This window comes from Equus quagga, chromosome 17 (assembly GCF_021613505.1).
Source record: "Equus quagga isolate Etosha38 chromosome 17, UCLA_HA_Equagga_1.0, whole genome shotgun sequence".
In the NCBI taxonomy this organism is placed as follows: Eukaryota; Metazoa; Chordata; class Mammalia; order Perissodactyla; family Equidae; genus Equus; species Equus quagga.
The window spans coordinates 33,042,122-33,068,861 of NC_060283.1; the positions used below are offsets into that span (position 1 = coordinate 33,042,122).

General features: G+C 60.1%; 1 protein-coding gene across 8 annotated transcripts in view; it reads left to right on the top strand.

Annotated features, from left to right (window-relative positions):
• Nucleotides 1-25,581, top strand: part of KIF1A (kinesin family member 1A) — a 100,536-nt gene extending 74,955 nt beyond the window's left edge. For 4 of the 8 annotated variants that reach the window (XM_046644733.1, XM_046644737.1, XM_046644735.1 and 1 more), the window contains 16 exons: nt 511-619; nt 1,005-1,071; nt 1,171-1,255; nt 4,136-4,241; nt 6,774-6,800; nt 13,088-13,202; nt 14,220-14,353; nt 15,401-15,462; nt 15,895-16,040; nt 16,676-16,876; nt 17,393-17,470; nt 17,982-18,106; nt 19,404-19,556; nt 20,198-20,390; nt 21,316-21,434; nt 21,873-25,581. In XM_046644733.1, coding sequence (XP_046500689.1) covers nt 511-619; nt 1,005-1,071; nt 1,171-1,255; nt 4,136-4,241; nt 6,774-6,800; nt 13,088-13,202; nt 14,220-14,353; nt 15,401-15,462; nt 15,895-16,040; nt 16,676-16,876; nt 17,393-17,470; nt 17,982-18,106; nt 19,404-19,556; nt 20,198-20,390; nt 21,316-21,434; nt 21,873-21,915 — 1,763 coding nt within the window. In that variant the 3' untranslated portion in view covers nt 21,916-25,581. The remainder of the gene's footprint in view (nt 1-510; nt 620-1,004; nt 1,072-1,170; nt 1,256-4,135; nt 4,242-6,773; nt 6,801-13,087; nt 13,203-14,219; nt 14,354-15,400; nt 15,463-15,894; nt 16,041-16,675; nt 16,877-17,392; nt 17,471-17,981; nt 18,107-19,403; nt 19,557-20,197; nt 20,391-21,315; nt 21,435-21,872) is intronic. The other 4 variants (XM_046644734.1, XM_046644739.1, XM_046644736.1 and 1 more) reach the window with 1 other exon arrangement.
• Nucleotides 25,582-26,740: the final 1,159 nt, after the last annotated feature.

Below are 26,740 nucleotides of genomic sequence, written 5' to 3' on the forward strand. Positions count from 1 at the left end.
TCTGGGGCACGGAGCCTATTTATCAGGAGCTGGATGAAAGTGGAAGGCCAGTGGGAGCTGAGGGGCAGGGCCCAGCCGCGCTGGAATGAGGTGCTTGGACTGGTGCAGTAGGCTGTGGTCTAGCAGAGGGATTCTGGTTGGGTTGTGAGGCCTCTGAGCAAGTGTAGCTCCTGCTGCCCTGCTGGTTCTGTGGGATCTCAAGCCACTGCCCTCTCTTCAAGGGCCCACGCCCAGGTGTGTGTGGCCACGTGCTGCTCCCACCTGGGCAGGGGAAGCGAGCAGTCACATCTGTTCCTGGAAGCCAGCTCTCAGTTGCTGAGGCCTGACTGTGCCCAAGACAGGACATATCCTGGGGCACGGGGTGGTGGTCCGCTGGTTGTTTTTCTTGGGGGAAAGTTCCCTCCCGGCCTTTGAGGTGTCCCCACCCCTAGTCTCCTCCCTGAGCATGCCGTCAGTGCGTGACAGGGCAGGTCTCCCATCAGTGCGTGCTTCTCTTCTGTCACCCTCCAGTGCCCGCCACCAAGCTTAGCACACTGACACGGCGCTGCCCGGGGCCCTGCCACTGCAAGTATGACCTGCTCGTCTACTTTGAGATCTGCGAGCTGGAGGCCAATGGCGAGTGAGTCCAGTGCCTGGGGTGCCCATGCTGGGGATGGGCTGGGAGACCCCAAGCGGTTGTGATGGAGGAGGAGAGGGCCCCGGGGGTGACCTGGGCCCCAGTGGGTTGTGGTGGAGGAGGAGAGGGCCCCGGGGGTGACCTGGGCCCCAGCGGGTTGTGGTGGGGGAGGAGAGGGCCCCGGGGACAGGTTGAGATGGCACATGGTGGGTTTCTTCGCCCAGCTGACTCTGGTCTCCATGGACTGAACCCCCCATCTTCACCAGAGTGAGGGGCTGAGTTTTTCCCGTTCTCATCCCTTCCACTGCTTGGGGGCCGTGGCCTGTGCTGTGGGCGGGGTGGGGAGGAGGGCAAGGCCCTGCCTCACGCCTCTCTCTCTCTCTTCCAGTTACATCCCTGCTGTGGTGGACCACCGTGGTGGGATGCCGTGCATGGGGACCTTCCTGCTCCACCAGGTGCAGAGCCCTCCCTGCCCCTGCCCACCTCGTGCCTCCTCCCTGGCCCCCTGCGGCCTCCAGGCCATCTGACATTATCCTCTCTCCTGGCCTCCGCAGGGCATCCAGAGACGGATAACTGTGACACTGCTGCACGAGACGGGCAGCCACATCCGCTGGAAGGAAGTGCGCGAGCTGGTCGTGGGTGAGTGAGGCGGTGGGTGCTGCCTTGGGGGCCAGGGATGGGTTGATGGGAAGAACATAGACCCCCCCCCCAACTCTCCCCCACGTCAGATGCCTGAGTTCTAACCAGAGCTCTGCCCCTGTTGCTGTGTGACTTAGACTAAGTCATTAACCTCTCTGTGCCTCAGTCCCTTACCTGAAAAGGAGAGCTTAGACCTGGGTGATGATTCCAAATTTCTATTTAATCACTGTATTAGCTTGCTGGGGCTGCTGTAACAAAGTACCACCAGCCAGGTGTCTTAAAACAGCAGGAGTTTATCCTGTCACAGTTCTGGAGGCATAATTCTGAGAGGACGGCATCAGCAGGTGGCCGTGCTCCCTCTGAAGCCGTAGGGAGGACCATTCCTCACCTCTTCTGGCTTCTGGTGGTTTGTAGGGAGTCCTTGGGGCTCCTTGGCTTGTAGACACGTCACTCTGATCCTCCGTCTTCACGTGGCCTCTTCTGCGAGGACCGAGGTTAGGGCCCAGCCGACTCCACTGTAGCCTCAGCTCAGCTGCGCCATCTGCCAAGACCCCGTTTCCGAATATGGTCACATGCTGAGTGGCTGGGGTCAGGACTTCAGCATATCTTTTTTGGGGGACACAGGTCCGCTCAGAGCCATTGCCTGGGTCTTGGATGTTCTCTTCCACAACTCCACACTGTGAGCTGTTTGGTCTGCCCAAAATGTTTCCTTTCTCAAGCTGTAAAGAACTTGTCTTCCCAGTTTTCATTCAAGGACATGGACCACTGTCCGTTCCCGTGTGTGGTCAGCATGAGGCCACCCTGCCCTGGAGCTGACGGATCCCTCTGGAAGGGTGTTTCTGTGGTCAGTGGGCAGCAGCTCAAGGGCCATGTCCATGTGGCTTTCAGAGGGGGGTCTGAGGGTGTGGCCGTAGGGGTGTGACCATGAGACCCATCGTCCTGTGTCCCAAAGTGCAGGACTGTGGGCAGCAAGGTTCTGGGGGCCGCAGAACAAATGCTTTCATTTTAAATGTTTTGTATCTGTTTTCACACAAACCAGAAAAAGCATAGAACAAGCACATGAACCTTCATTTCAGATGCTGTTTAGGGCAAGTCTGAAAAGAGTGAATCAATTTAAAGAAAAAGATGAAGGGGCAGGGCGTATGGTGTAGTGGCTAAATTCAGCACACTCCGCTTCGGCAGCCCGAGTTCGGGGGTTTGGATCCTGGGTGCAGACCTATACTGCTCGACAGCCATGCTGTGGTGGCGACCCACATGTAAAGTGGAAGAAGATGATTGGCAACAGATGTCAGCTCAGGGCTAATCTTCCTCAGCAAAAAAAAACAAAACAAAACAAAGGCAAAGCAATTATGTGCTGGCTCACCCTGACACATGGCGGGACAGGGAATGAGGCTGGGGTGGGGCCGTCCTGTGTGCCATCATCCTGTCTCACCACCTTCACTCAGAGCCTGCTGCCCAGAGAGCTGCACCCAGCTTGTGCCTGGGAGAGGCGCACAGAGCTTCCATTCCTGCCCCTGTTACCCTTATTCTTGGGATGATGACCAGCGCCCGGGTCTCTGCAGAGAGGCCACCTCCTTGCTGGCCTTGGGGAGCCAGGCCCTGGTCCTGGATCCCACCTTCCTCTCTGCCCCCAAGCCGCCTCTCTTCCTGAAAATGCAAATAGAGGTGATTGCCTGTGCCTGGGGGCAAGAAGAGATGCGATTGGAAGGGATCTGGGGGGATGTTCGTGTAAACACCAAGGCCCCCTCCAGGTCAAGGGGTTGGGCTCTGCCCCTCTGGGCTTCATAAACCAAGCAGACCTGTGAGTGGACGTCTCTGCCTGACCAGGGGCTGCATGGGTCCCGGTTTGCAGGTGGAGCGCCTGGTCGGCCTGGGCGGGTGAGAACCTCTGCTGAAGCACGTGTTCCGTCCTGGGGGTGAGGCTGGCGCTCAGGCAAGCTTTCTTCCTGCCGCTGAGCCCTGTCCCAGCAGCGGGCCGTGTGGCACTCCAGCTGTGGGGACAAGCCCTTTGAGCCCTGCCCGGCCCTGGCGGGCACTTTTCAGGGAGTCCACACCCACCTCCCCCCAGAACCCAAACGTTGCAGAAGCTTCCAGGATGTGGAGCAGGCAGCCCCAGCACGCGGACGCGGAATCCTGGTGGAGTGTTGGGTTTTGTTTCGTCTCCGTTCATGCAGGACGAGAGGGAAGGCCCAGTGGTTCCCTTCTGGCTCAGCAAAGAAAACTTCCTATTTGTTTATTCCTGGAAGAAGCAGAGCTGTCACTCTGGCTGTCACTGCCACAGCAGGAATGATTAATGAGGCCACCAGGGAGCGTTCCTGGGTCACAGAGGTCCTGGGGCCTTCCACAGATGGAGCCACCGCCCCATGTGCCGGTGCCTTCGAGGGCTCTTGGAAACACCCCTTACAGGGAGAGCCTTATGGCGTGGATAGTGTTTCTTTTCTTTTTTTCAAGTATGAAGAGGAGGAAACATTTATGTCCTCCTTCTCGTCTTGCTAGGATTTCCTTTTCCAGTAGGTGAGAGGGCCTGTGCCTTCCAGGCCGGGAGACTGAAATCTCTCTGTTGTGGGGACGTGGAGAGAGAGATCCAGAGTCATTTATGGCTGAGAAATAAGAGACTCAGATCTCAGACTGCAGGAGGGAGGATGGGAGACTGGTCCACTGACAGATGGCAGCCTGGGCGTGCTGCAGACCTTACGTGGGCCCCCGTCTGCCGGGGGTGTTACCTCTCGCTAGATGCTCTTGTTGCCACGTGGGGACCCGGGTCCCCGATGGCGTCTCATGGTTTCAAAGCTCCCGCCCAGGCAGAGGCCGTGAGCAGGGACCCAGGGCCTCCACCTGCCCTCCTGGGAAGTGACACACGGCCCATTGCCTTTCCCGTAGGTCGCATTCGAAACACTCCAGAAACCGATGAGTCCCTGATCGACCCCAACATCTTGTCTCTGAACATCCTCTCGTCTGGATACATCCACCCAGCCCAGGATGACCGGTGAGTCCCCTCGAGGGGGCGGCAGCGGTTCTGTTCCTGACTCCCTGGAGACAGTGTCTGGGTCAGGACCCAGAGTGTATTCTCAGCCCAACACACCCTTGGCTGACCTGGCTGCCTAGGGTCCAGCCACACAGGACGTGTCCGGCCCCAAAGCTTTCTAGGCCCTCCTCTCTGACGCCCCAAGGAACAGGTGCAGGGCGGGGTGCTCGTGGCCTCAAAGTCCCTTGGCACTTTTGTCTGCACATTGTCCCATCACTGGTTGCCACATTCATCGAGTCTGTTCATTTGGTCACCCGGCAAAGGGGCTGTGGGAATTGCAGGCAGATGAGCTGGGTCCTGTCCTCAGGAGTGTCGTGGGTCAGCGGGTGGGTGGGTGGCCTGAATTTCTCCAACCACACTCCTGAGGGTGGTTCTGTGGCCTCTGGCAGGGGTCCTCGGGCCAGGGGTCCTGGAGGTGGTTCACGGGCACACTGGGTCGGCGGTCCAGCATCCCGGGGTGGAGGCGTGCCCACGGGGCACTGCTTGGCACATGTTCCTTGTCACTGGGCTTTTCCTTCCCAAGCGCCCGGGTGATGGCCAAGATCCTCGCAGCCTGGGCAGTCGCAGCTCGACTGCATCTGGGGCAGTGGACGGGGTGCGTGAGCTCCCAGGGACGGCCTCGGCAGCCCCTGATAAACCAGCCCTGTTGGGGTTTGCCAGGGTGGGCGGGATGTGAGGGGGGGACATCTGGGGGCCGGCTGGGGCCGGGCAGCTCATGACTGCCAAGAGCCACCCTCTTCGAGGGGGATGTCAGCGGGCTTGGCTGTGTCTGGATGCTGCCTTCTAGGGGCTTGGGGAAACGAGGCGGGTGCTCTGGAGTCCTGAACAGGCTGCTCCCAAGGGCTCCACCTGGCCTGTGAGGCAGAAGCTGAGAGCTGAGCCCTGGAGCTCGAGCTGTGGGTGTCTCCACAGGTTCCCGTGGCTGTGTTTGCAGGAAAAATATCTTTGAGGGCTGGGTGTGCTTGGGAGCGGGTGGGGGAACCTCACACTTGCTAGAAGAGCTGGGATCTGTAAAGATGAAGGGTCTAGGGGGAGTCATCTCTTATTCTTCCAACTCCTGAGCTCAGACACTCAGTCTTCATAGACACGCCGGAGAGGGGGCTGTAAGGGAGCCATCCCTTAGCGCGGGCAGCTGAGACCCTGCCAGGGGCAGATGTGGCTCTGGTTTTCAGCCCTGCCCTGGAACCTTCCAGAAAGAACGCACCCTGCACTCATGTCCAGAGTAGGGAGGAATTGGGTGGAGAATGCTGAGAGGTGTTCTCATGTGGAGGGGGCGCCATGACAGGCAGGCTGGGGGTCACACCTGGGAGAGTGGGAAGGTGAGGCAGACAGTGGGGGCATCCTGCTCGGGCGTCTCCTGTTGCTGTAGGAACACACCCTGGGGACGTGGCAGAGAAGGCCTGGCGCCTACCCACACAGGGGCTGCCTGCAGGGCTGTGGCCTGCAGGGCTGTGGGCTGCCATGCTGGGCCCATGGGGGACTGGGACCCAGAGGGAAGGGTAGGGCCTGGGAGGGGCCTGTCTGCCATGCTGAGTGATACTCTGGACCTCGGGGACGACCTTGGCATTCTCCCTGACCTCTGACCCTTCCCTTGCCCCAGCAACTGCTAGATTCTTGGGCAGAAAGAAGTGGGGGCAAGGAGAAGGGATGGGTGGGTGGGTGTTCCCACTCCGCACTGTCTCCTTTCACTGAAGACCGTGTGTCTGGGTCTCCCATCCTCCGGCCAGCCGTGCTGCTGGAGGGCACCCTGGGGGGCCCTGGCCCTGCCCTAAATGCCAGTGTACTTAGAAGGCTGTGGCTCTGGCTGGATCTTGGGTCAGTGATGCTTTGGCTAAACAGGTTCCCCCCTGTTCCTGGAGGCCCGAGGACCCACTGCTGACAGGCTTCGGTCCCGCTCCCTGGGGCTGTGGGAAGTGAGGCTGACCCAAGGGCAGCCCTGGGGTTGATCAGCTCCCGTGCCTGAGGTCAAGGCCCTGGTCCCAGCATGAAGGAAGGCCTGTCCACGGGGCAGGCCGTGGACCTTGCCCGTAGCTGCTTTGACCCCATGCTTGACTCCTGCCCATGCTCGCCCAGCCCCAGGACAGCCCCGACTCCCAGCCTGGCCCTGGAAAAACCTCAGGGACCCTCCTCAGCTGGTGGCCGCAGGCAGGCACCATTCTGAGGCTTGGCTGGCCAACCAGCAGCCCCCTCCTGAGGACCTTCCTCTTCCTTGGACCGCGGCTGATGTTCTCCAGTCCCGTGATGGGCCGGGCCCTTCTCCTACAGATGCTGAGGCTCAGAGACCCCAGGCCTGGCTCGGGCCTCGGGCTGCCCACATGCTTTCCCTCGGCCTCTTCCCTGCTCAGAGGCCCCATGCTTTGCAGCCTCTCCGGCTCCAAGTGGGCCTGTCAGCCGTGGGCGGCTTCTCTCCGCGCTGCCCCGCCCCTGCTCGCTGCCCCCTGCCCGCCGCCGGCCCGCCGCCCTCACTAACCTGTGATTGTTTGTGTTTTGCAGGCAGTTTCTTGATTCGGACATGCCTAGGTACCATTTGTGCCCTTGGTTTATTTCAGCCTCTCTCCTTCCCCTACCCCCCGCCTTCCCCAGTCCCGGCCCTGGGGTTTAATTTCCGCTTCTTGGATTCCTCTACACCTGCTCACCTCTCCCTCCTGTTTCTCCCATCTTCTTCTTTAGTTTTATTTCGTTGGGATACTTTTTGAATTTTTTTTATTGCTTCCTCCCCCTCCCCCCACCCTTGGCTGAATCCCTTCTGCCCCTACTCTTGATTTTGGCTGCTTGGGTAGTTTCCTGCCCTTCCGTAGACGCTGGCTGGCCCCCCGCTCCTCCTGCCCCTGAGTCTTGCCCGCCCGTGCGACCCCCACCCCTGCGAGAGCCGGAGCAGGCGCCCTGCATGTCGGCTCCCGGCTCCCGGCCAGGCTGCCCTCGGCTCAGCGCCCCCTCCCTGCCAGGTGAAGGAGGGAGGGATGGAGGGAGGGGCCGTAGTGGGCACAGGATGGGGGGGGCGGCCAGGAACCAGCCCCGCCAGGAGAGCCCGGCTCTGCACCTTCCACACCGGACGAGGTGAGCCCTTGTCTGGCCAGGTGAGAGGCCCCAGCCTCATTCCTGACTGGAATGTAGGTGGGCAGTAAAGTTGTGAAGGACTGCTAAGTCTCAGCACTCACATGGGTGGTCCCAGGTCCAAACTCTGGGAGGCCCGGGTTCCTGAGCCTGGGACCACAGCTCCCTCCCTGACCTGAGTGCAGCCCCTGCCTGCAGGGGCCAGGTGCAGGAGTCAGCGAGGCTCTGGGTGTGGACAGCCTTACAGTTCCTAATCCAGACTTTATCCTTGAGGCTCAAGTCTGTTCTGAGTGGAAGGTCAAGGTCGTCACCTCCCAGGTCCCTGTGGATTGTGGCCAGAGCTCCCTGGCGGTGGTCCTCTGGGTCAGCTGTTCTGGAAGATGAAGTGAGCAGCAGGAACCCTTCTAGCACAACTGTTTGAGCCTTTAAGCGACACGGAGTGGGGTCAGGGATGGTGACCCCCCCCCCCTTCTGGACGGAGCCCCAGGGCAGAGTCCTTGTCGGGTCATGGCTGTAATGGGTCAGGACAGATAGTCACTGTGAGTGTGCCCGGGCAGTTGTAGCTGAGGCCCCATGGGGCAGCGAGCCAGGCTGTGGCTCCTGTTGGTATGTCCCTGAGGGCGTGCACGAATATGCAGCTATTCTGTGAGCATATCTTTTGCAAAGACTGCTGTAGGCCCTCCTGGGGGACACGCAGCTGGACAAGGCAGAGAAAGTCCTGCTGTCAAGGGAAAGCTGTAGTGGTGGTGGCTGCACCTGACGAGGGGGCACAGCCCTGCACGGCCAGAGGAGAGACCTGTTTCTCCCGGGCAGTCGGGCGGGCTTGCTGGAGGAGGCGGCCTGCTGGCTGCTCCTGGAGGCGAGCTGGGCTGGCCAACGTGGCTGCAGCCTGCCCAGGCAGTCTCCCTGCTCTCAGAAGGCTCTAGGCTGGGAGCCCATCTGCTCGGCTTCCTTCTCTAGAGGGGACCCCATCTAGGGGCTGCTGCCTTGATGAATGGAAACTTCCAAGCCCATCAGTATGATTGCGGGGGGGGGGGTGGATATTTTGTCCAAGTTTGCATTTCCACAACCAGCTCGGTGTGATATGGGGGTGCTCAGGCTGGTCCCGGACACCCCCACATGCAAACACATCATGCTTTTAGGAAGGTTCTGGGTAAAGTGGAAGCAGGACCCTGTGGCCAGGAGGACCTGGCACCAGGAAAGGAGGGGGACAGATTCTTGCCTTCCACTGGGGCCTCTTTCACCAGCCTCTGGACTTCAGGGAGTCCTCACCCCACACCTGAGCCGGGGGCCCAGGCCCCCGATTCCAGAGGTGGGCTCACTGGCCCCCAGTGGGCTTGACCTGCAAGAGGAGGCTCAGGACACTGAGAGGGAAGGGGGCTCAGCGCCCCACGACTCAGGTCTGCGTGTCCTCCACGGGGCTGGTTCCAGGGGCAGGAACCATCATGATAGTCGGCACTGGGGACAAGCAGAGGGTGGGGGTGTGGTGGAGGGAGCAGCTCGTCCCAGATGTCTGGAGTAGGGCAGAACCTGGGGCTGCACCGACTGGGCTGGGGCAGCCTGGCTGTGCCCTTGGCTGGCTGTGTGAGTGTGGAGAAGTGGCAGAACCTTCTGGAACTTTATTTTCCTTCCCCCTCAGAATGGGAATAATATTAGCCCTATCCGAGGTTGTTGTGAGATTAAATGAGATGTTACATGAAATGCTTTTAGCATGAGGCCTTGCACACATAACTTTATAAATGTGAGTGTGTGGTTATTAGCACCACTGCCTAATTAGTATTTCACTTAAAATACTCCTCGTTGATTTAACACGCATAGCTCCTGAGCAAAAGCATGTCTTTTGATACTGACCACCCCCATTTTACCCAAGGGGCTGCACTAAGATGCCCCTAGAGTGTCTCACACACAGACTCACAGAGTTCCCAGGAGACACATGGGGGCGAGGGGAGGGGTTTGTGGCATAGAGACTTGATTCGAACCTTCCACCCCATTTTTGCCTCTTCCCCAGGCTTTACCCTCCCTGGAGCAGAAGGGTCCATGCCATCCTTAGGGTGCTGAGGTGTTAAGCAGGAGCTTGAGGAGCAGGCCGGCCTGCTCCCCTTTCTTTAAAATGGAGTCCTGAGCATGGCACATGGATGGAAGGGCTGAGGACGAGGAGCAGCGGGCAGGGCTGGGGCAGCCTCGCTGGAGAGCGGGAGAGGGCGAGAGCTCAGGCAGCCCCATCCTGGCCATCCCTACTCTGGGCCTGTTTCCCCAGAATGGGAAGGTCCGCAGGATGATGGGGTGGCCAAGCCTGTGGAGAAACTCCGCAGAGTCAGCTCAGATGCTCTGCTCACGAGGCCGCCCTACCCCAGCATTTTTAGCTAAATGGATCTGGGGTGGGGCCTGAGAATCTGCACAGCCAGCAGTTCCCTCGTGGTGCCAAGGCCTCGGGTCCAGGGACCCCACTGGGCCGCACGTCTCCCCTTGTAATTGTGTCGGAGGGGTTGGCTGAATGTTGTGGGGGTAGAGTGAGGAGCGCTATGCAGAATGGGGGCTCCATTCCGGGGGTGACCTGATGCCAAGAGAGTTGCTGAGAGGGTCCTGGCGTGGTCCCCATGGCCCCCAGTCGCATCGTGCATGCGCCGTGCCTCCCTCTCAGACTCTTTGGGTCTTGATTTCCTGCCATATGATGGAGGGGGCACCGATCAGTGGCTCCCACACTGAGTCCTGCAAGCTCGGGGCACCCCACATGGCTGCCTGGGTCCCACATGGGTGGGTGGGCTCCACTCTGCCACCCCACCCCACCCCGAGCACACCCACTGTCAGCCGCTCCCATTCTCACTCGGGGTCTGGGTGAGACCTCCCTCTACAGGGGGCTTGAGAGTGTCGTTGAGGACTCTCCTCGCCCAGGGCTCCAGGGTCAGGCACCTGTGGCCACGTGGAGCCACGGCTGGCTGCCTGCTGAGGGCCAATCTGCAGGAGGCTGCATGGGGCTGGGGGCTGACCCTTGGTTTGGAAATGGCCTGTGGACAGCATCATGGCCGTGCCAGGTGGACTGTGGTCCAGCTACCTATCTTGGCCCCTGGGGGATGGGGCTGGGGACACGGGCCCAAGAGGGCCCCCTCCCTCCTTCTCACCCCATACCACCCCACCCATGAGACCCACCAGAGTCAGGTTTTTAGAGCAATTCTAGGTCACTGGAGTTCGATTGTGGCAAAGCCACATCCTAACTTGACTGAGGGCACTCAGCCGAGAGCCTCTGCGAGGGCCTCCATCAGCCTCACGTGGGGGTGGGTTTCTTCTTACAGCCCCAAGCCCGGGTTCTGGCACAGTCTGCCTGGTCCTGGGCGCCGTCCCTGGGTGAGCCCTGGGGGTTTATGCTGGCCTGACACGGCTGGCTCTTTGGTGTGTCCCCCCCAGGGGTGAGGGTCCCTAGGATGGGGTGGGGTCTCAGCTCCTGATGCCTGAGGAGGACCCTGAGCTGGGCCAGTTCTTTCCCGAGGGCACAGAGAAGTGAATGCATGCAGATGCAGGCAAGGCCTGCTGGTCCCCGACCCCAGGGGCCGAGGGGCTGGGTGGGGGTGGGCTGGGGTACACACCCAGAGCACTGGCAACGGAAGAGAAGCCAGCAGCGTCCTTTAGTGACCTTTGAGGCAGGTGGACAGAGGGGACAGCACAAGCCGAGTCCTTGGGCCAAGCGGGAGGATTTGGGGCTGGCCAGCCTACCAGGGTAGGGGTCCCGTTTCCCAGTGCGTTGTCATCAGGGCCTCCTGGAGGCGAGGACCAGCAATGATGCTAGTGATGCTGATGTGTGCGCCCGGGCCCTGTTCTCAGCAAGCTTGCGTGTTGGCTCACTTAACCCACAGGACATCTCAGTGAGGCAGGGGCAGTGACTGCCTGTCGTCTGTCCAGGAAGCAGGACACAGAGATGTCTGCTGACAGCCCGAGGTCACACGGCTGTGAAGTGGCATTTGGAGCCAGGGGGTCTGGAGGGCATTTTTCCCCAGCCGGGCAGCAGCAGGCCTCCGGCTCTGCCTCCGGGCATGGCCCCATCCGGGGTGTTTGGGGTCCCCGGGATGGAGAGCGTCCCTCTAGGTTTTGGTCATGGCTCCAGGGGTGTCTGCCAAGTCTTGCTGGGGACAGACTCAAGGCTGTCACTGCAGATACGGGGGAAGGAGCCCCGAGTGGGCCCCACCCACAGCGAGAGCCCCATGGGCCACCAGCACTCCACCCATGAGCCGCGGTCAGCAGCCTCCGCGGCCTCGCGCGCTCACTTCGCTTGTCCGCGGCCGGGCGACGGCGCTTGTTCTGACATGTGAATTTCTTCTGTGTGTGTACGTGTGTGTCCTGGCTGCCTCCGCCTTTAGCGTTTCATTCGGAAATGACACTAGGTACAGCTCACTTTTCTCTTCCGCACTTGCTGGTCTGTCCTCTTCCGCTTCTCAATCTCCTTTCTCCTCCGACGTCTTCCCCGCTCTCTGGTTACCCCGCTGTCCTCACGTCCCTCCCTCTGGATCTTTGTCCCTGGTGACGTGTGTCCGACAGCAGCCTGCCCCGTCCCTCTGCTTCTCCCTGCACCCCTGGACTGTGCCATGGAGAGACGGGTGGCCGTGGCGCTGTCCGTAGCCCAACGGGGCTTTGCTCCCCGGGCGCCCTCCACGCTCCCGGGCGGGCCGGCTCTTCGGAAGGGGCCCGGTGGTGCCGGGGCGTGTGCCGCTGCCCGGCTGTTTGTGTTGACGTGTTTCTCAACTGTGTCTTTCTGAGGATGCTTGGAGGGAAACTGGGCGAGGCTGGGGCTGAGCCGTGCTGCCCAGGGCCCACAGAGTGGCCACCTGTGGATTGAGGCAAATTCTCCACCTCAAATGTGAAGGGCCTCCAACCACGTGCCCCGCCCAAGGCAAGAGTTTAGGAGCTCTGCCGTCCGATGGTTGAAAACACAACTGTCTTGTAACAGAGAGCCCTGTTCTGGAGTGGAAGCCACTGACCTGTTGGTAGAGCCAATATCCTGCCCCCTGGGAGGGGTTTTTGGGCCACTGGCTCACACTCTGCTCATTATCTTTCCTGGTCAGAGATCAGGGACAGAGAGAAGGGACTACTGCCTGCTCTGTGCTAAGTGGACAGCTGCCTTCCCACGGAGCCCGGCTGCCATGGGCCACCCCAGTTTCCACTCCAAGCATCCTCCCCTGAGGGCCCCCCTCTCCTGAGGGCAAGTTGGTTGGTGGGGGAGACGGGCTGTGGAGGGTTTGGCAGACTGGCAGGTCCCCTTCAGGTCCAGGGAGAGGCCACGGCCCCTCCTTACTCAGACCGAGGCTGAGGTCCCCGCTTCCCACCCTCTCCCCATCTCTCATCCCTCTCTGCTTCCGTCTCCCCTCTCTCCTCTTGCCCTCTCTGTCCCTCCTCTTTCCTCTCCCCTCTGCCTGCCTCTCCTTCCCCACCTTCGCATTCGGGCCGCTGCTTGTGAGCTGTGGGCTAAAACGTCCCATCCTGTCCATCCATCTCACCCATCCATCCAGGGTGGAGCTGAGAGAGCTCTGGGACTCCCATGGTGGCCTCTGGAGTCCCCCACCCAGCCCGGTCCTGAGTAAGGAGGTTCTGTCCTTCCTGGACACCCCCAGGGCTTCTGGACCTGTGGCCCCAGCGGCTCTCCCTGTGGGTCACCCACATGTCTCTGTCTGTCTGTGTCTGTCTGTGTTTGTCCGTCTGCATGTCCCCATCCCAGCAGAGAATGGCCTGCACCTGTTATCTTTTACCTCGTCTCTGCTTCCTTCCAGGACCTTTTACCAGTTTGAGGCTGCGTGGGACAGCTCCATGCACAACTCCCTCCTGCTGAACCGGGTCACCCCCTATCGAGAGAAAATCTACATGACCCTCTCTGCTTACATCGAGGCAAGAAACCTCTGCCCAGGGCACTCCACCAAAATCACCCATCCCCCAAGCCTGAGCTGCCTGCCAAGGGGCAATGAGGGCGCTTGTTAGCCCTGGACAACCCCAGACCACCCTGTATCTTCTCAAAAGACTTCTCAAGTCATTGTTAAATCCGTGTACTTTCAATGGCAATGCTCACAGTTAACCCATCCTACTATCTTTAGTGTGGACATTTGTCCTTGGGGTTGCAAAATGGCTGTGGTACTACCAGACATTGCATCTATGTTCCAGGCAGCACAAAAACAGAAGCCTCCCCAACTTCATTCCCAGGGTCTCAGGCTGTGACCTCCCTTCGAAAAGCACAGGAGGAGGCTGGGAGTGTGGTCCTTTCTAGCTGGGCACAGTAGTGAGGAATTAGGAGATTTGGGGTTGGTAGCCAACAGGATGGTGGAGGCAAAGGCATCCACCTCCCCTCAGAGCCTGATCACTCCGGCTGGCTATAACATGGGGACCACCTCGCGGGATGGTGGTTTTCTCGGGCTGAGAAAATGCTGGCAGGGAGAGCTCTGCCCGGACAAGTCCTCGGCACACATCAGCTTTGTCAGCAGTTACCATGAGCTCAGGAAACGAAAGACCCAGCTGTTTAAGACAGCACGGAGACCACCATGGTCATTTTCTGTGGCATTTTAGAGTTAAAACGTGGGGGCACAGACAGGATCGGGTTTGATCCTCACACACATTTCTGGAAGCGCGTCACCTGATTTTATGGTGAGGCGGCTGAGGCCCAAGAGGGTGAGGCCCGTGTCTGGGACCCTCGGGGCCCCCTGCATGGACACCCGGCCCTCTGGCAGCCCCAGGGAGGCAGGGCCCTGGCTGCCTCTCTCCCGCAGGAGTTGGCTCAAGCAGAGAACAGAGACTTTCTCCCGCCTGGATCAGGGGCTGTGCTGGGGGACCCGGAGGATAGAAGGGGACCTGGGGCCAGGGCAGTCTGGGGGTGTCCTTGTGCCTGAGCCCCTGCCTCTGCCCCACCCGCTGCAGATGGAGAACTGCACCCAGCCGGCCGTCATCACCAAAGACTTCTGCATGGTCTTCTACTCCCGCGACGCCAAGCTGCCGGCCTCGCGCTCCATCCGCAACCTGTTCGGCAGTGGGAGCCTGCGGGCCTCAGAGAGGTAAGCCCGCCGAGGGGGCAGAGGGACCTGCCTTGTCTGGTGCCCTGGTCCCGGTGAGGACAGACCAGGCTCTGCACAGGGCGTGGCCCTGGGGGTACCCCAGCGGTCTGACGCTCGCGTGACACGCTCCAGCGCAGTCTGGCCCAGAGGAGAAGCTGAACTTGCTGGCCTCTTGGCTCCCTCTCACTCACCTCTGATGCTGGGGTCATTGGAAGTCACAGGGCACATCCAGGGACACTGATGGCATGTTGAGGGGCCATGAGAAAGCCCGGGCCTGCCTGGAGGGTGCAGCGGGGAGCGCCTGGCTATCTGCCCTGGGACCCCCTGTGGGTGGTCTTAGGGCCGCACTGCACCCCCTGCTGGGTGACCTTCCTCTCCGGGAACCTCCGGCATCTGTGCTCTCGGGACGGCCTGCACGCACACAGTAGAACTGGATACGTGTGGGTGGCTAGGATGGGAAGGGGGAGCTCTGGATGAAGGCTGGCGTCACCTGAGGGGTCAGACATCAGACACCAGGACCATGCCCTGCATCTTGGGGGGTTGGGAGGAAGGACAGATTGTCAAGGCAGTGAGGAGGGTCCCTGCCCCAGCAGCAGAGACCGCCAAGGGTGTGGGCCACCTGTGGTCAGCTTTGGTGAGGCTCCCCACACGCTCTGTGTTATGGACCCCAGTGTCCGGGCCACTCTGGGCACGGTGAGAGGAAGGAGTGTGGGGGTCAGGACTGTGGCCTTGGGCTGGCCATGACCCAGCCTTCCGGGAGGTTCCCTGGTGAGGGTGGGCGGCCCCGGCCAGCAGGGCTCACCTCCGTGAGAGGGTTGGTGTGGTGCCCTCGGCAGAATCAGTGGTCATGGGGAAAAGGGGGTCTGGAATGGGGACCGTCTGTACAGGGACTGCAGCGCGGGGACGCTGACACCCCAGCCACCCCATGCCCACCACGGCATGGGCATGCGGTGGGACTCGAGCCCAATGTGTACTTGATGGTGGTGAGAGTTGGTCTCGGGGCATCACTGTGCCTGGTGACGATGGGTCCCCCTCTGCTCCCCGCAGCAACCGTGTGACGGGCGTGTACGAGCTCAGCCTGTGCCACGTGGCCGATGCGGGCAGCCCAGGTAGGCGTGCGCCCTGCTCTCTCTGGCTGATGGGGATGGGAGGGGCACTTTGTTGGGAGTCAGGGAGTCAGGCGACCTCAGCTAATCTGCCCTTTGGGGGCCCTCACCTGCGAGATGCAGGTGCTCACCTTGCGACCTCCAGAGTTGTTCTGAGAGATTGGAGGACAGTGAGGTGCGAGGCCCAGCAAAGGGAGAGGCCGTGTAGGGGGACAGCCAGAAGGTGGCAGCAGTGACCTTTCATGGGACACAGTGCTGGATAACTTCCTGTGGGCGAGACCCAGCGTGGCTCTGTGGGGCCCAGGGTGGACCAAGGGTGAGGGGCAGGGGCAGGGGCAGGGGAGCCTCCCCAGGGGGCCAGTCTCCCTTGGGTGGATGAGCTCCCTCCCGACACCCATGGGGAGGGATGTGGTCAGACCAGCATCCCCTTTCCAGGGATGCAACGGCGGCGCCGGCGAGTGCTGGATACGTCTGTGGCCTATGTCCGGGGCGAGGAAAACCTGGCGGGCTGGAGGCCCCGCAGTGACAGCCTCATCCTGGACCACCAGTGGGAGCTGGAGAAGCTGAGTCTCCTGCAGGAGGTGAGCCTGTGCCACCCCGCCAGGGGACCACGGTTGGGAGTCCCAGGCCACCCCAGGGTGGAACTCCTGACACTCAAACTGCTCATCACGGCGGGGTTTGCGGTACTCGACAAAAATGACTGGCTTAGAGCCGAAGGTTTATTCTTGACCTAACCGGAGAAGACTGTTAGGCGCGTAGATGGGTGAGAAAGAAACCTGGGAAGAAAGTTGGGGTGGGCAAGGCCCTTCAGTCGCTTGGTCAGTGTCCAGCAGCCGAGTGCTGACTGCCTGGGCAGAGGGGTGCATGTGGCAAGGTTCAGTGGAGGCCCGTGCCCACCCTCTGGGCCCTCCCCAAGGCTTCGGAGCCCACAGCACCCCCCCAGGAAGCTGGTGTTGGGAATGCACATGTCCATCTGCTCACCGTGGGCACACACACTGGGCCGCGAGGCCAGGGATGGAGGGGGCAGCGTGTTGGCCACAGTGAAGAGCGGCTGCAGGACTCAGTGTGGCTCCATTCCACACGCCACAGCCTGGGAGAGAGGCAGGCTCTCCCGGGGCCTGACCAGGGGCCCCAGGGGCCCAGTGCGGCCACCCAGGCCCCTCTCCTGCCCTGCATGGAGGCAGCAGGTGAGGCCGCACTCTCACTCCTGTGGCAGGTCGAGAAAACCAGACACTACCTGCTGCTGCGGGAGAAGCTGGAGGCCACCCAGCGGCCCGGGCCCGAGGTGCTGTCCCCCATCTCCAGTGAGGACTCTGAGTCCCACAGCTCGTCCTGCGCCTCCTCCCCGCTCTCGGCTGAGGGCCGGCCATCACCCCTGGAGGCTCCCAACGAGAGGCAGCGGGAGCTGGCTGTCAAGGTAGGGCAGGCAGGTGGGCAAGCAGCGTGGCCATGACCCCAGCTCCTCCAGGGCTCCGGTGACCCAGCCTGATCTGTGGCTGGCTCCTGTCCTGGGATCTGGGAGAATGAGGGGTTCATAGAGTCCCCTTGCCCACCACCCCCGCCCTACCCGCATTGGAATTTGGGGGCCTTTTACAGCCTCCTCCCCCAAGCAGTGACCTGCTCTCTCTTGAATACCTGCTCTGATGGAGAGCTCATCACCTCCATCCAGAGCTGCCCTTTTTGCTGCTGGGTGGGCCCCTGGGCAGGTCTCCAGCTCTGGGGGTGATGCTGCCCCTACCCTGGCTTCACCCAGGCCCCAGTTCTGCCCTGGGAGGCTTCCCCGAACGGCCCCATCACCTTGGAAAGGTGGAGGCACTGCCGACCTTGACCTGCAGTGCCCAGGCCCCTCAGCCAGTCGCTCGTGTCGGAGGGCCCTGCCCAGGGCAGAGCTGGCTCCTGGGAGGCTCCTGACGGGCGTTTGTTCTCCCTACAGTGCTTACGCCTCCTCACGCACACATTCAACAGAGAGTACACCCACAGCCACGTCTGCATCAGCGCCAGTGAGAGCAAGGTGGGTGCCGAGTCCGGCTCAGAGCCGCCACCACAGCTCAGGGCTCAGCCTCCCCTGGTGGCACTCCCACCTGTTGCAGTCTCATTCGGCCCCCCAGCTACCCCCAAGACCAGCCTTCATCCTCTGCACTGGCCTCTCCCCCCTGCCTGGCTTGGCCTCTCACCACAGCTCTCAGGCTGCACATCCTAGAGTCTGGGCTCAGGCTACACCATCCTGGATCCCACCCAGTGGTCCTCACTCGCTCTTTGGAGCCCAGTGGCCATGAATCCCTCCTGAGGCAAGGCAGAGCCTGCAGCCCTGGGAGGGGCAGGATGGGGGCATGGAGGGGCTGGGAGAGGGTCCTGGGGAGACAGGGAGGAGAGTCTGGCCTGCAGTTTGGATGGGGGGTGCCCTAAACGGGAGGTAAATTTGGAGTGAAGGTGCAGGGATCAGCCATGCAGGGGTGACCCCCCCACGGAGGGCCTGGAGACCCTCCCCGTGTCCCTCCACAAAGGCTCTCTCTCCTCTGCAGCTCTCTGAGATGTCTGTCACCTTGCTGCGGGACCCGTCCATGTCCCCTCTGGGGGCGGCCACACTCACCCCCTCCTCCACCTGCCCCTCTCTGGTCGAAGGGCGGTATGGAGCGGCTGACCTAAGGTGAGTGAGCTCCAGGCTCCCGGGGAAGCAACCGATGACACTGACTTAGGCACAGAGCACAGAGAAGGCAGGGCACTCGTGGCCGAGGATGTCCGGCCGGCCGCACACTTCCAGGTCAGGGCGGAATGGGGGTCTGCCGGTCTGCCTGGCGGCGTGGTCCCCGAGGCCCCGCCCACAGCCTCGCCTCCAATCATCTGCCACGGCCCCGCCCACAGCCCCGCTCCGAGCCCCCCACGCCCACAGCCCCGCCTCCAATCTCCACAGCTCCGCCCCTGGGCCACGCCCACTTCCCCGCCTCTGATCCTCCGCCCCGGGGCCCTGCCTGTGTCTCCTCTCCTGTAGGAGATCCTTTTCTGCTGAAGCATAAATTTAAAATGCAGTCGTGACTAAAACCAGGAACAGGTCAAAACGACACAAAACAGAAAACCCTTTTCACAGGGCAGTGCTCATAAAATGCTTAGTGGGGAGAAAAGGCGACAAAACAGTTCTTAGGGAAGCGTTAGGCTCCCTACTGTTAAGAAGGACCCTCTGACATCTGTGAGCAGAGTGTGGGAAGGGACCCCCAACTTTGCTAACACCGCGAACTTCTGATCTGTCAGGTTTTAAAACGCCTCAGGGCTTCCAAGTCTTGTTCTTAAAAAGAAAGAAAGAGGCCGGCCCCGTGGCTGAGTGGTTAAAGTTCCGTGTCCTCTGCTTGGGTGGCCTGGGGTCTTAGGTTTGGATCCTAGGCCCTGACGTACTCCACTCATCAGCCATACTATGGAGGCATCCCATGTACAAAACAGAAAGATTGGCACAGATGTTAGCTCAGGGTCAATCTTCCTCAGGAAAAAAAAAAAGAAAAGGTATGGAACCCTCTGGGCCCCATCCTGAGACAGGCCTCCTTGGCCACCAGGTTGGCCACTCCAGGCCTGGCAGGTGCCTATAGGCCAGCAGCTCCCAGTGCACAAACAGGCCCTGAGAACAGTATGTCAACTTCAGCTCAGTTTTGGAGATGAAGAGATGCTGGAGTCTCTTTTCCTGGGGGTGGAGCGGGGGAGGCAGAAAGCACCACGGGAGAAGGGTGTCGAATCCTGCACAGCCAGGCCCCTACCTCCTGTGCCCAGCACAATCCTGGAATCAAGTGGGTGGGCCCAGAGCTCCATCTGTGGGCACAGCTGGGCAGGCCCCGAAAGGTGCCCCATGGCAGCTCTGAGAGGGCGATGCTGACCGTGGGGGAAGCCCCGGTGGAGATGGTTCCCAGGCCCAGCGAGGAGCCTGCTGGCAGGCATGCAAGGGCCTCGCTCTGCTTTCCCAGGACCCCCCAGCCCTGCTCCCGGCCAGCCAGCCCGGAGCCTGAGCCTGTGCCAGAGGCGGATTCCAAGAAGCCCCCCTCCCCTTCTCCGGTGTCAGAGGCGGACAAGGAGCCCCAGCGCCTGCTGGTTCCTGACATCCAGGAGATCCGGGTCAGGTGCGTGGGAGCCCTGCCCCAAACAGAGGCCTTTCTAAAGTGCTGCACAGCCAGCTCTGTCCCCAAGAGGGTAGGCAGGCTGCCCCTGGCCTAGGGCAGGGGACAGCCCTGTACTAGGGGGTCGGGTAGGCCACCCCTGACCTGAGGCAGGGTGGAGAATGAGCAGACAGTAACAGGCAGGAAGGTGGTCAGAGCCCAGGTCCAGGGCCAGGGGCCACTGGGCAGCTCTGCAGAAAGATGGTTTTAACGCATTTGCAAGTTACCGGCTTGGCCGCTATGCAAAATGCTTGCTTGGCCCTTGCTGCCCTGAGACCCCCCATAACTGATGGCTTGTGGTCATGGGGCACAGTGTGACAGGTCAGGAGCAGCTTCAGCTTTTTTTAAGTTTCTCCATTTTATAGCTGGGGAAACTGAGGCCCAGGGGTGGGTTGGTGGTTCTGGTCCCTGCCCCCTGGCTTGGGTTTCTACCAGGCACCTTCAGGGCCCCAGCCCCGGCTATTCCCCTTGAAGGCCCACTTTCTGACCTGTGCTGTGACCACCACTGCCGAGGGCCTGGCTCAGTGGTGCATGGTGGCCCCCGCGTTCGGCCCCGCCACTGACTGCCAGGAGGGCCCGAGTGAGCAGATGTCCTCGCCCCACAGCCCGATCGTCTCCAAGAAGGGGTACCTGCATTTCCTGGAGCCGCACACGGCCGGCTGGGCCAAACGCTTCGTGGTGGTGCGGCGGCCGTATGCCTACATGTACAACAGTGACAAGGACGCCGTGGAGAGGTTTGTGCTCAACCTCTCCACCGCCCAGGTGGAGTACAGCGAGGACCAGCAGGCCATGCTCAAGGTGCGGCCATGGAGACGGGAAGGGCGGGTCCTGGGCTGGCCGGGGCCCAGGGAGGGAGGGTGGGAGACTGGCCTCGTCCTCCTCTGCAGGCCCTGTGTCTGCCCACTGCCAGACTGAGGCCATCCAGTTCTGTCTCTCCTGGGGACATGGGGCAGCCTCACTGTCCCTCTGCCTCTCATGTCTTGGGGTCTCTCTGTCTGCCCATGGAACTCAGAGTCCTGGTGACAGCGGATGGTGATGGGCCCTGGTTCGTGGGCCGGGAAAGCATGAACTCTTTCCCATTTGATGGCCGATGACCCAGTCCCCTCCTCCTGGGGATGGCCAGGGTGGGTGGTGCTGAGTGCCGTAGGGCCTGCCATGCAGTGGCCCCAGGAATCTGGCCCCCTGTCCCCCTGGCTTTGTCCTTGCTCCTGTCTGAGCAAGCAGTCGCCCCGGATGTGTGTGCCAGGGGCCCTGACTCCTTCCTGCTGGCAGCTACTGTGCCCACTGGATGATTTCTGACTCCCTTTGGTGGGGGTGGGGTGCAAGTGAGGGCTCGCCAAGGGCTCAAGCTTGAGAGAAAATACGGGGATTCATGGGGCCCGATGGACACGTCTGGTCCAGCAGCTGAGCCCGGGTCCTAGGGGAAGGAACCTGGGCCAGTGAGGGGTGGACTCATCCCATGGGGACGCAGAGCAGTGGCAGGGTAGCCCTGGGGCATGAGATGGAAAAGGGTGCCCTGACTGCAGAGCCTTCCAGAAGGAAGCCACAGCCTTTTCAGCTCTGCCCTCTCCTGTGGGTCTTCTTTCCTGCTTCCTCATCCGTGAGATTTCCCCAGTGGCGCCCCTTCCCCACCTACCCGCCTGGGCCCCAGGGGAGTGGTGACCACTGCGTCCTGACCCAAGAGAGGTCTCGCGCCTCCTCACAGTGGGGCCTCCCTTTGCAGACGCCCAACACGTTCGCGGTGTGCACGGAGCACCGTGGCATCCTGCTGCAGGCGAACAGCGACAAGGACATGCACGACTGGCTGTACGCTTTCAACCCACTCCTGGCCGGGACCATCCGGTACGGGCTGCCTCCTGGATGGGTGTCCCTCCTCCTCGGAGGACCGGAGGGCTCTTCTAGCTCCTTTGGGTTGGGAGGACCTCCTTGAGAACATTAAGCCTCGTTTTGGTGCCATTGCAACTCGTGAAGTATATAAATCCCTGAGATTTTCAAAATTTACGTTCTGCCCGGGGTGGGCCTTCATGGAGGGAAAATACTCCGCACAGTCAGGCAGGGGACTCGCCAGGCCCCTCCCACGGCAGTGAGTTACAGGAGGAGGGTGGGCTGCTCCTCCAAGGTCACACTGACAGGGAGCAGAGATTAAGTCTCTCCCGGTGCTGAGGGAACCAGAGGGGCACGGGCCGTCGAGCAGCATGGAGGCCTGCCATGGGGCCCCTTCTGCCGGCATCCCGCCCCTGCCGCTTCCCCTGACCACTGCTTCCCCCGGTCCTCCCACAGCTCCAAGCTCTCCCGAAGGAGGTCTGCCCAGATGAGGGTCTGAGCCAGAGCCCTCCCGACAGCCAGCAGGCCCAGCCCCGCTCCCCAGTCCTCGTCTCCATCCGTCGTGTCAACTGTCAACAGCCGCCCGGCCCTGCCTCCACCAGCCAGCCAGCGAGCCCCTCCTCCTGGGGACGCAGCTGGGCCCAGCGAGCCCCACTCTGGCCAGGGGACCTGCAGCACATGACCTGTCATGCTCCCGCAGAGGCCGGTTTCTTGTCGTTTCTTCTTTCAGAACATGCCCTGGGGGGAGAGCTGGGAGACGCTGGCAAGGTCAGAGGGCACAAGTCACAGGGGCGTCGCTGCGTTCTCATATTTTTTTAAGCATAGACAGACTTATAATTAATATACATTAGTTAGTGACATTGAAAGAGTCCACTCAGAAATTAACTCTCAGACTGTGCTCTATTTATAAGTATTTATTTCTAATGCCTTCACATAGACCCTTAGGATTCAGACGGACTCTGCCCCCCCGTTGGTCCCCACATGCCTCTCCCAAGCCTCTGAGGACAGACAGGGTGGGGCAGCCGCCTCGGAAGACCAGTGAGGAGGTGTCTGGACAGGCTGGGCTCCTCCCCAGCCGTATGTGGGGCAGGCCCTTGTGCGGGGAGTGTGCGTGCTGGGGGGATCCGATGCCTGAAGTCTGAGCAGCACAGAAGGTGGCGTGTGTTACTTCTCGCGGGAGGTTGAATCCACATCTCACCCGGTCAGCAGCCCCGTGAGGTGCGACTCCACGCACAGTGCCAGCAGCTTCTCCCTGGAAGCCTGTGAGACATGAGGCCGACGGGCGCCTGGGCTGTGAGGGACCGTCCTGGCGGGGACCAGGAGAGAGAGGGGTCAGGATCCCGCTGGGTTGTATCATGTGTCCAGGCTGGCGGGTGCGGGCAGCTGCATTTAGAGGCGGTCCGGGGTGATGGTCCAGCCAGCGAGGGGCTTGTGGTGCAGCTTTTCCAGCTGCCATGAGAAATGGGGTGAGCTCGAGGTCGCTCCTGGGAAGACACTCTGTGACTTCCTGTCTGTCTCCAGAGAAGAGAGTTTCTGAGTCCCAGTGAGAAGATTCCAAGGGGTCAGGTGAGCGTGGCCAGCGTCAGGGTCATCTGTCATCAAGCGGCTTTCCCTTTCTGCATCTGACGCGGTTGGTTGCCCTTGTCTTGTTCCAATCTTGTTACAGTATCTAATTTGTGCCCTTTGCAGACCCCATGTCTGAGGGTTGCCCAGGACAGGATAGGAGTCAGCCCCAGGCTGAGAATCTAATCGTGTGTTGCCCAGGTCACAAACCCATCAGAGAAACCACAGGCCTGGGGGTCTTCAGGGACCCGTTCCCATGCCCCAAGGCACATTTGGCCTCTTTTTAGCTCCAGGAAAAACAGCAAACACACCACAGTACCCCTGAGCTCAGCATGGCCCACCAAGAGCAGGTTCATTCGGGGTCCAGGCGGTCCAGGACCGGGTGCATGCCCAGCCTTGCTTGCTCCACGCCATTCTCTGGTGCTTTCCACCACTTTGCCATCCTTGCTGGGCCTCGCTCACTGACACCTCCCCTTTCCACTTGGTTTGGGTGACCCCGAGACAGTCAGGTGTCTGTGGTCCTGAGACTCCCCTTTATTCCAGGCTGTCCCCTCCTGGCGCTGACATGACACATGGACATCTTCCCAGTTCTGTGCACTGAGACCAGAAGTGCCTGCAGTATCTCTCCCCCAGGGACGTGCGGTGTTGGCCCCCATACGAAGGGAGAAGGTTCCGGTTTGAAGTTTTCCTTTGGGAAAGTCAGTCAGGCGCCTTAAGCTTTGCCTCACACGTGGGATGTAGGATGATGGGCTCAAGCCAGGTTGGGAGTTGCGACTGAGCGCGCCTTTTCATCCCTGGCTCGGGGGCAGCGTGGCGGTGGCTTCACCCACTGCTGCCTCATCCCCAGGACCTGGAAGGTGCTGCTGATGGAGTGGCTCCGTCAGTGAGGGTCAGGTCCTGAGAAACCGCGTCTCTGCAGTGCAGGACTCAGCAGCTCTCTGTGGAGCTCCTCAGATGGGGGTTCCCACCCTGGACTGAAATCGAACATTGTCCAGAAACCAGGAGGCCTACAGCCCCCTCAGAAGCTCCCAGAGGTAGCGGACTGAGACGCAGAGAGCAGAGGTGACAGACAGTGTGGAACAAGCACTTATTCTGGCTTTTAGGACGACCTTGAGGGTAAGGAGGAGAAACAGGGATGGGGTGAGTTGTTCTAAGACGAGTCGGGTCCCCCGAGAGCCTCGCCTTGCTGCAGGGAGACTGGGGATGCAGGGCCCGGGCCCGGCCCACTCAGGTCAGCCAGCCTGAAGCTGTGGCCCAGAAGGGTCTGTGGCCCTCCCACCCAGGGCGCAGGTGTCTGGGGATAGCCAACCTGTAGAGCACCTGCTGTGTGGGGCAGGGCTGAGGGAGGGGACCCACGTGAGGGAATTGCCCCCAAATTCAGGAGCCTCCACAGCCATGGAGGTGCCCCAGGGACCGTTGCATTTTGACCGGTACCATCTTGGCATTGACTAGGAGCCAGGTGTGGGCCACCTGATGGCCCCGTCCCCGTTGTCACTTCCTCCTCTCAGACCTGCTCCAGTGAGAGGTCCTGGGTCAGAGTTCAGAAACCCGGAATTGTTGAGGAGAGAACTCCATCTATGAGTCAGGAAATCTTCATGCCCAAAACTACCCACGTGTCCTATTAGCCGGGGACAAGTTAACAAACTGGGACTTGGTTTCCACCTCTGTGACATGAGAGGCTGATCTGGAGGGCCACTGAGAGTCCTCACGTTGTGCGGTACAGAGAGGAAAGTGAAATCTGGCTGTGGTTACCATTTCCTGCTAAGTAGGGAAGGAGAGAAAGATCTAGAAAGCCTTCTCTCTCAGACGGTTTTTGGTTTAATGCTTGATGCCGCTCAGGCTGCAGCCTCATTTTGGTCTGAGGGATGGCTGTCCTCGCCTGGGGAGGGCTCTCTGTCCCCTCCAGGGGAGGGTGAGCTCCTTCCGCTGTGGCCCAAGGGAGGGGGATGCTGGGCTCCAGACCACCTGGCACTGGGCTCCAGCGTGACCCAGCTGGTGTGCAGGCGTGAGTGTTGACATGCTTGTAAGGTCCAAGGCCTCCCCACTCTGAGGAATCACTCGTAAGATGCCAACGTTTCACTCATCAACCAGACACGCACAGGCGCACATGCACCCACGCACACCCCCACCCAGGGTGACTGCAGGGAGGTGGTCTCCTCGTCAATCCTGATCCCCCCTCGGCACCTCTGGGGTGGGTGTGGCAAAGGGCACCGAGAGGGTCCCTGAATGTCGCTGATGTTACAGGCGTGAGCGGGCTTGCCTCGCTGGTCCTCCGTCAGCTCCCCAGGCATGGGACTCTGGAAGGCGCCCTCCTTTATCCCTGGGATGGGGCAAGCCTTCCCCCAGGATCGAGAGAGGCTGTGGCTTGTCCCGAGCCTGTGCTTCCTGTAGCTAGCCGTCCCCCCGGTTCCCCTGTGGCTTGTACATACGTGGTTGTGTGGCATACCCCGGCCCCTGCACCGTAACCGCCATCCTGACGTAATGACTCTGGTTCCCTGACGTCCTAAACCCGAATGTTAGGCTCTAGGCTCCTGTCCTGTGTGTGTGCACTTAAGGCTCTGTCCAATTAAGAAATAAACGTGGCTCCTTATGCAACACCAGACGCGCCGGTCTCCACTGTGGCTTTATTTGCGCATTGGATCTGTTTGATGGGGCCGGAAATGGTCACAGGGTCCATGTCCTGCACCTTCCAGAGACAGCACCCACCTCCCCAGTGGTGAGGCGGGGAGGGGAGAGAGCATCGAGGGGTGGGAGGTACAAGAGGAGCACCCACTTACTTCCCTCGGTACCTGGCTGCAGCTGTCTGAGCAGCTCCAGGTGCCCTCGGGCACACCAACCCTTGCTCCCAGCCTAGTGCCCCGGCAGCCCCCAGCCACACGTGGTCAGCATTACCCTGATAGCAAAACCAGACAAAGACATTATAAGAAAATAAAACTATGGACCAATATTCTTTAACATAGAAACAAGTATCCTCAATAACATTTTACCAGATTGAATCTAATAACATGTAAAAAGGATAAAACCTCATGACCAAGTTGAGTTTATCCTGGGAACACGAGGTTGCTTTGAAAGATAATCAGTGTAATTCACTATAGTAAACTAATAAGAGAAAATCGTTTTATCGTCTTCGTAGACACATGAAAAGCATTTGACAAAACCCAACATCCATTGCTAACCAAACCCCTACATAGAAGATAACTTCCTTAACCTGCTAAAGGGCGGCTACAAGAAAGCTACAGCTGACATCATACTTACTGGCAAAAAAGGGAATGCTTAACCCTTAAGACTGGGGACAAGACAAGGATGCCCTCTATCATCACCCCTATTCAACATGGTGCTGGATGTCCCAACCAGTGTGATAAGGCAAAATGAAGAAAGAAAACGCACACGATCAGAATGGAAGAAACAAAACTGTCTCTTCATAGAGCGTGTAATTGCATAAGTAGGAAATTCAAGAGAATATACAGAAAAGCTGCTAGAATTAATAAATGAGTTTAGCAAGCTTGCCGAATACAAGGTCACCAATGTTACTTCTACTTACAGCAATAAACAATTGGAAATTTGATTTATAAAAACAGAACCATTCATAATAGCACCAAAAACATGAACTATGTAGGTATAAATCTAACAAAATGTATGTAAAATCTCTATGCTGAAAATTATAAAACATTGCTGAGAGAGACCACAGAAGACCTAAGATCATCCATTGGTTCATAGGTTGGAAGTTTCAATATTGTTAAGATGTTATCTCTCACCAAATT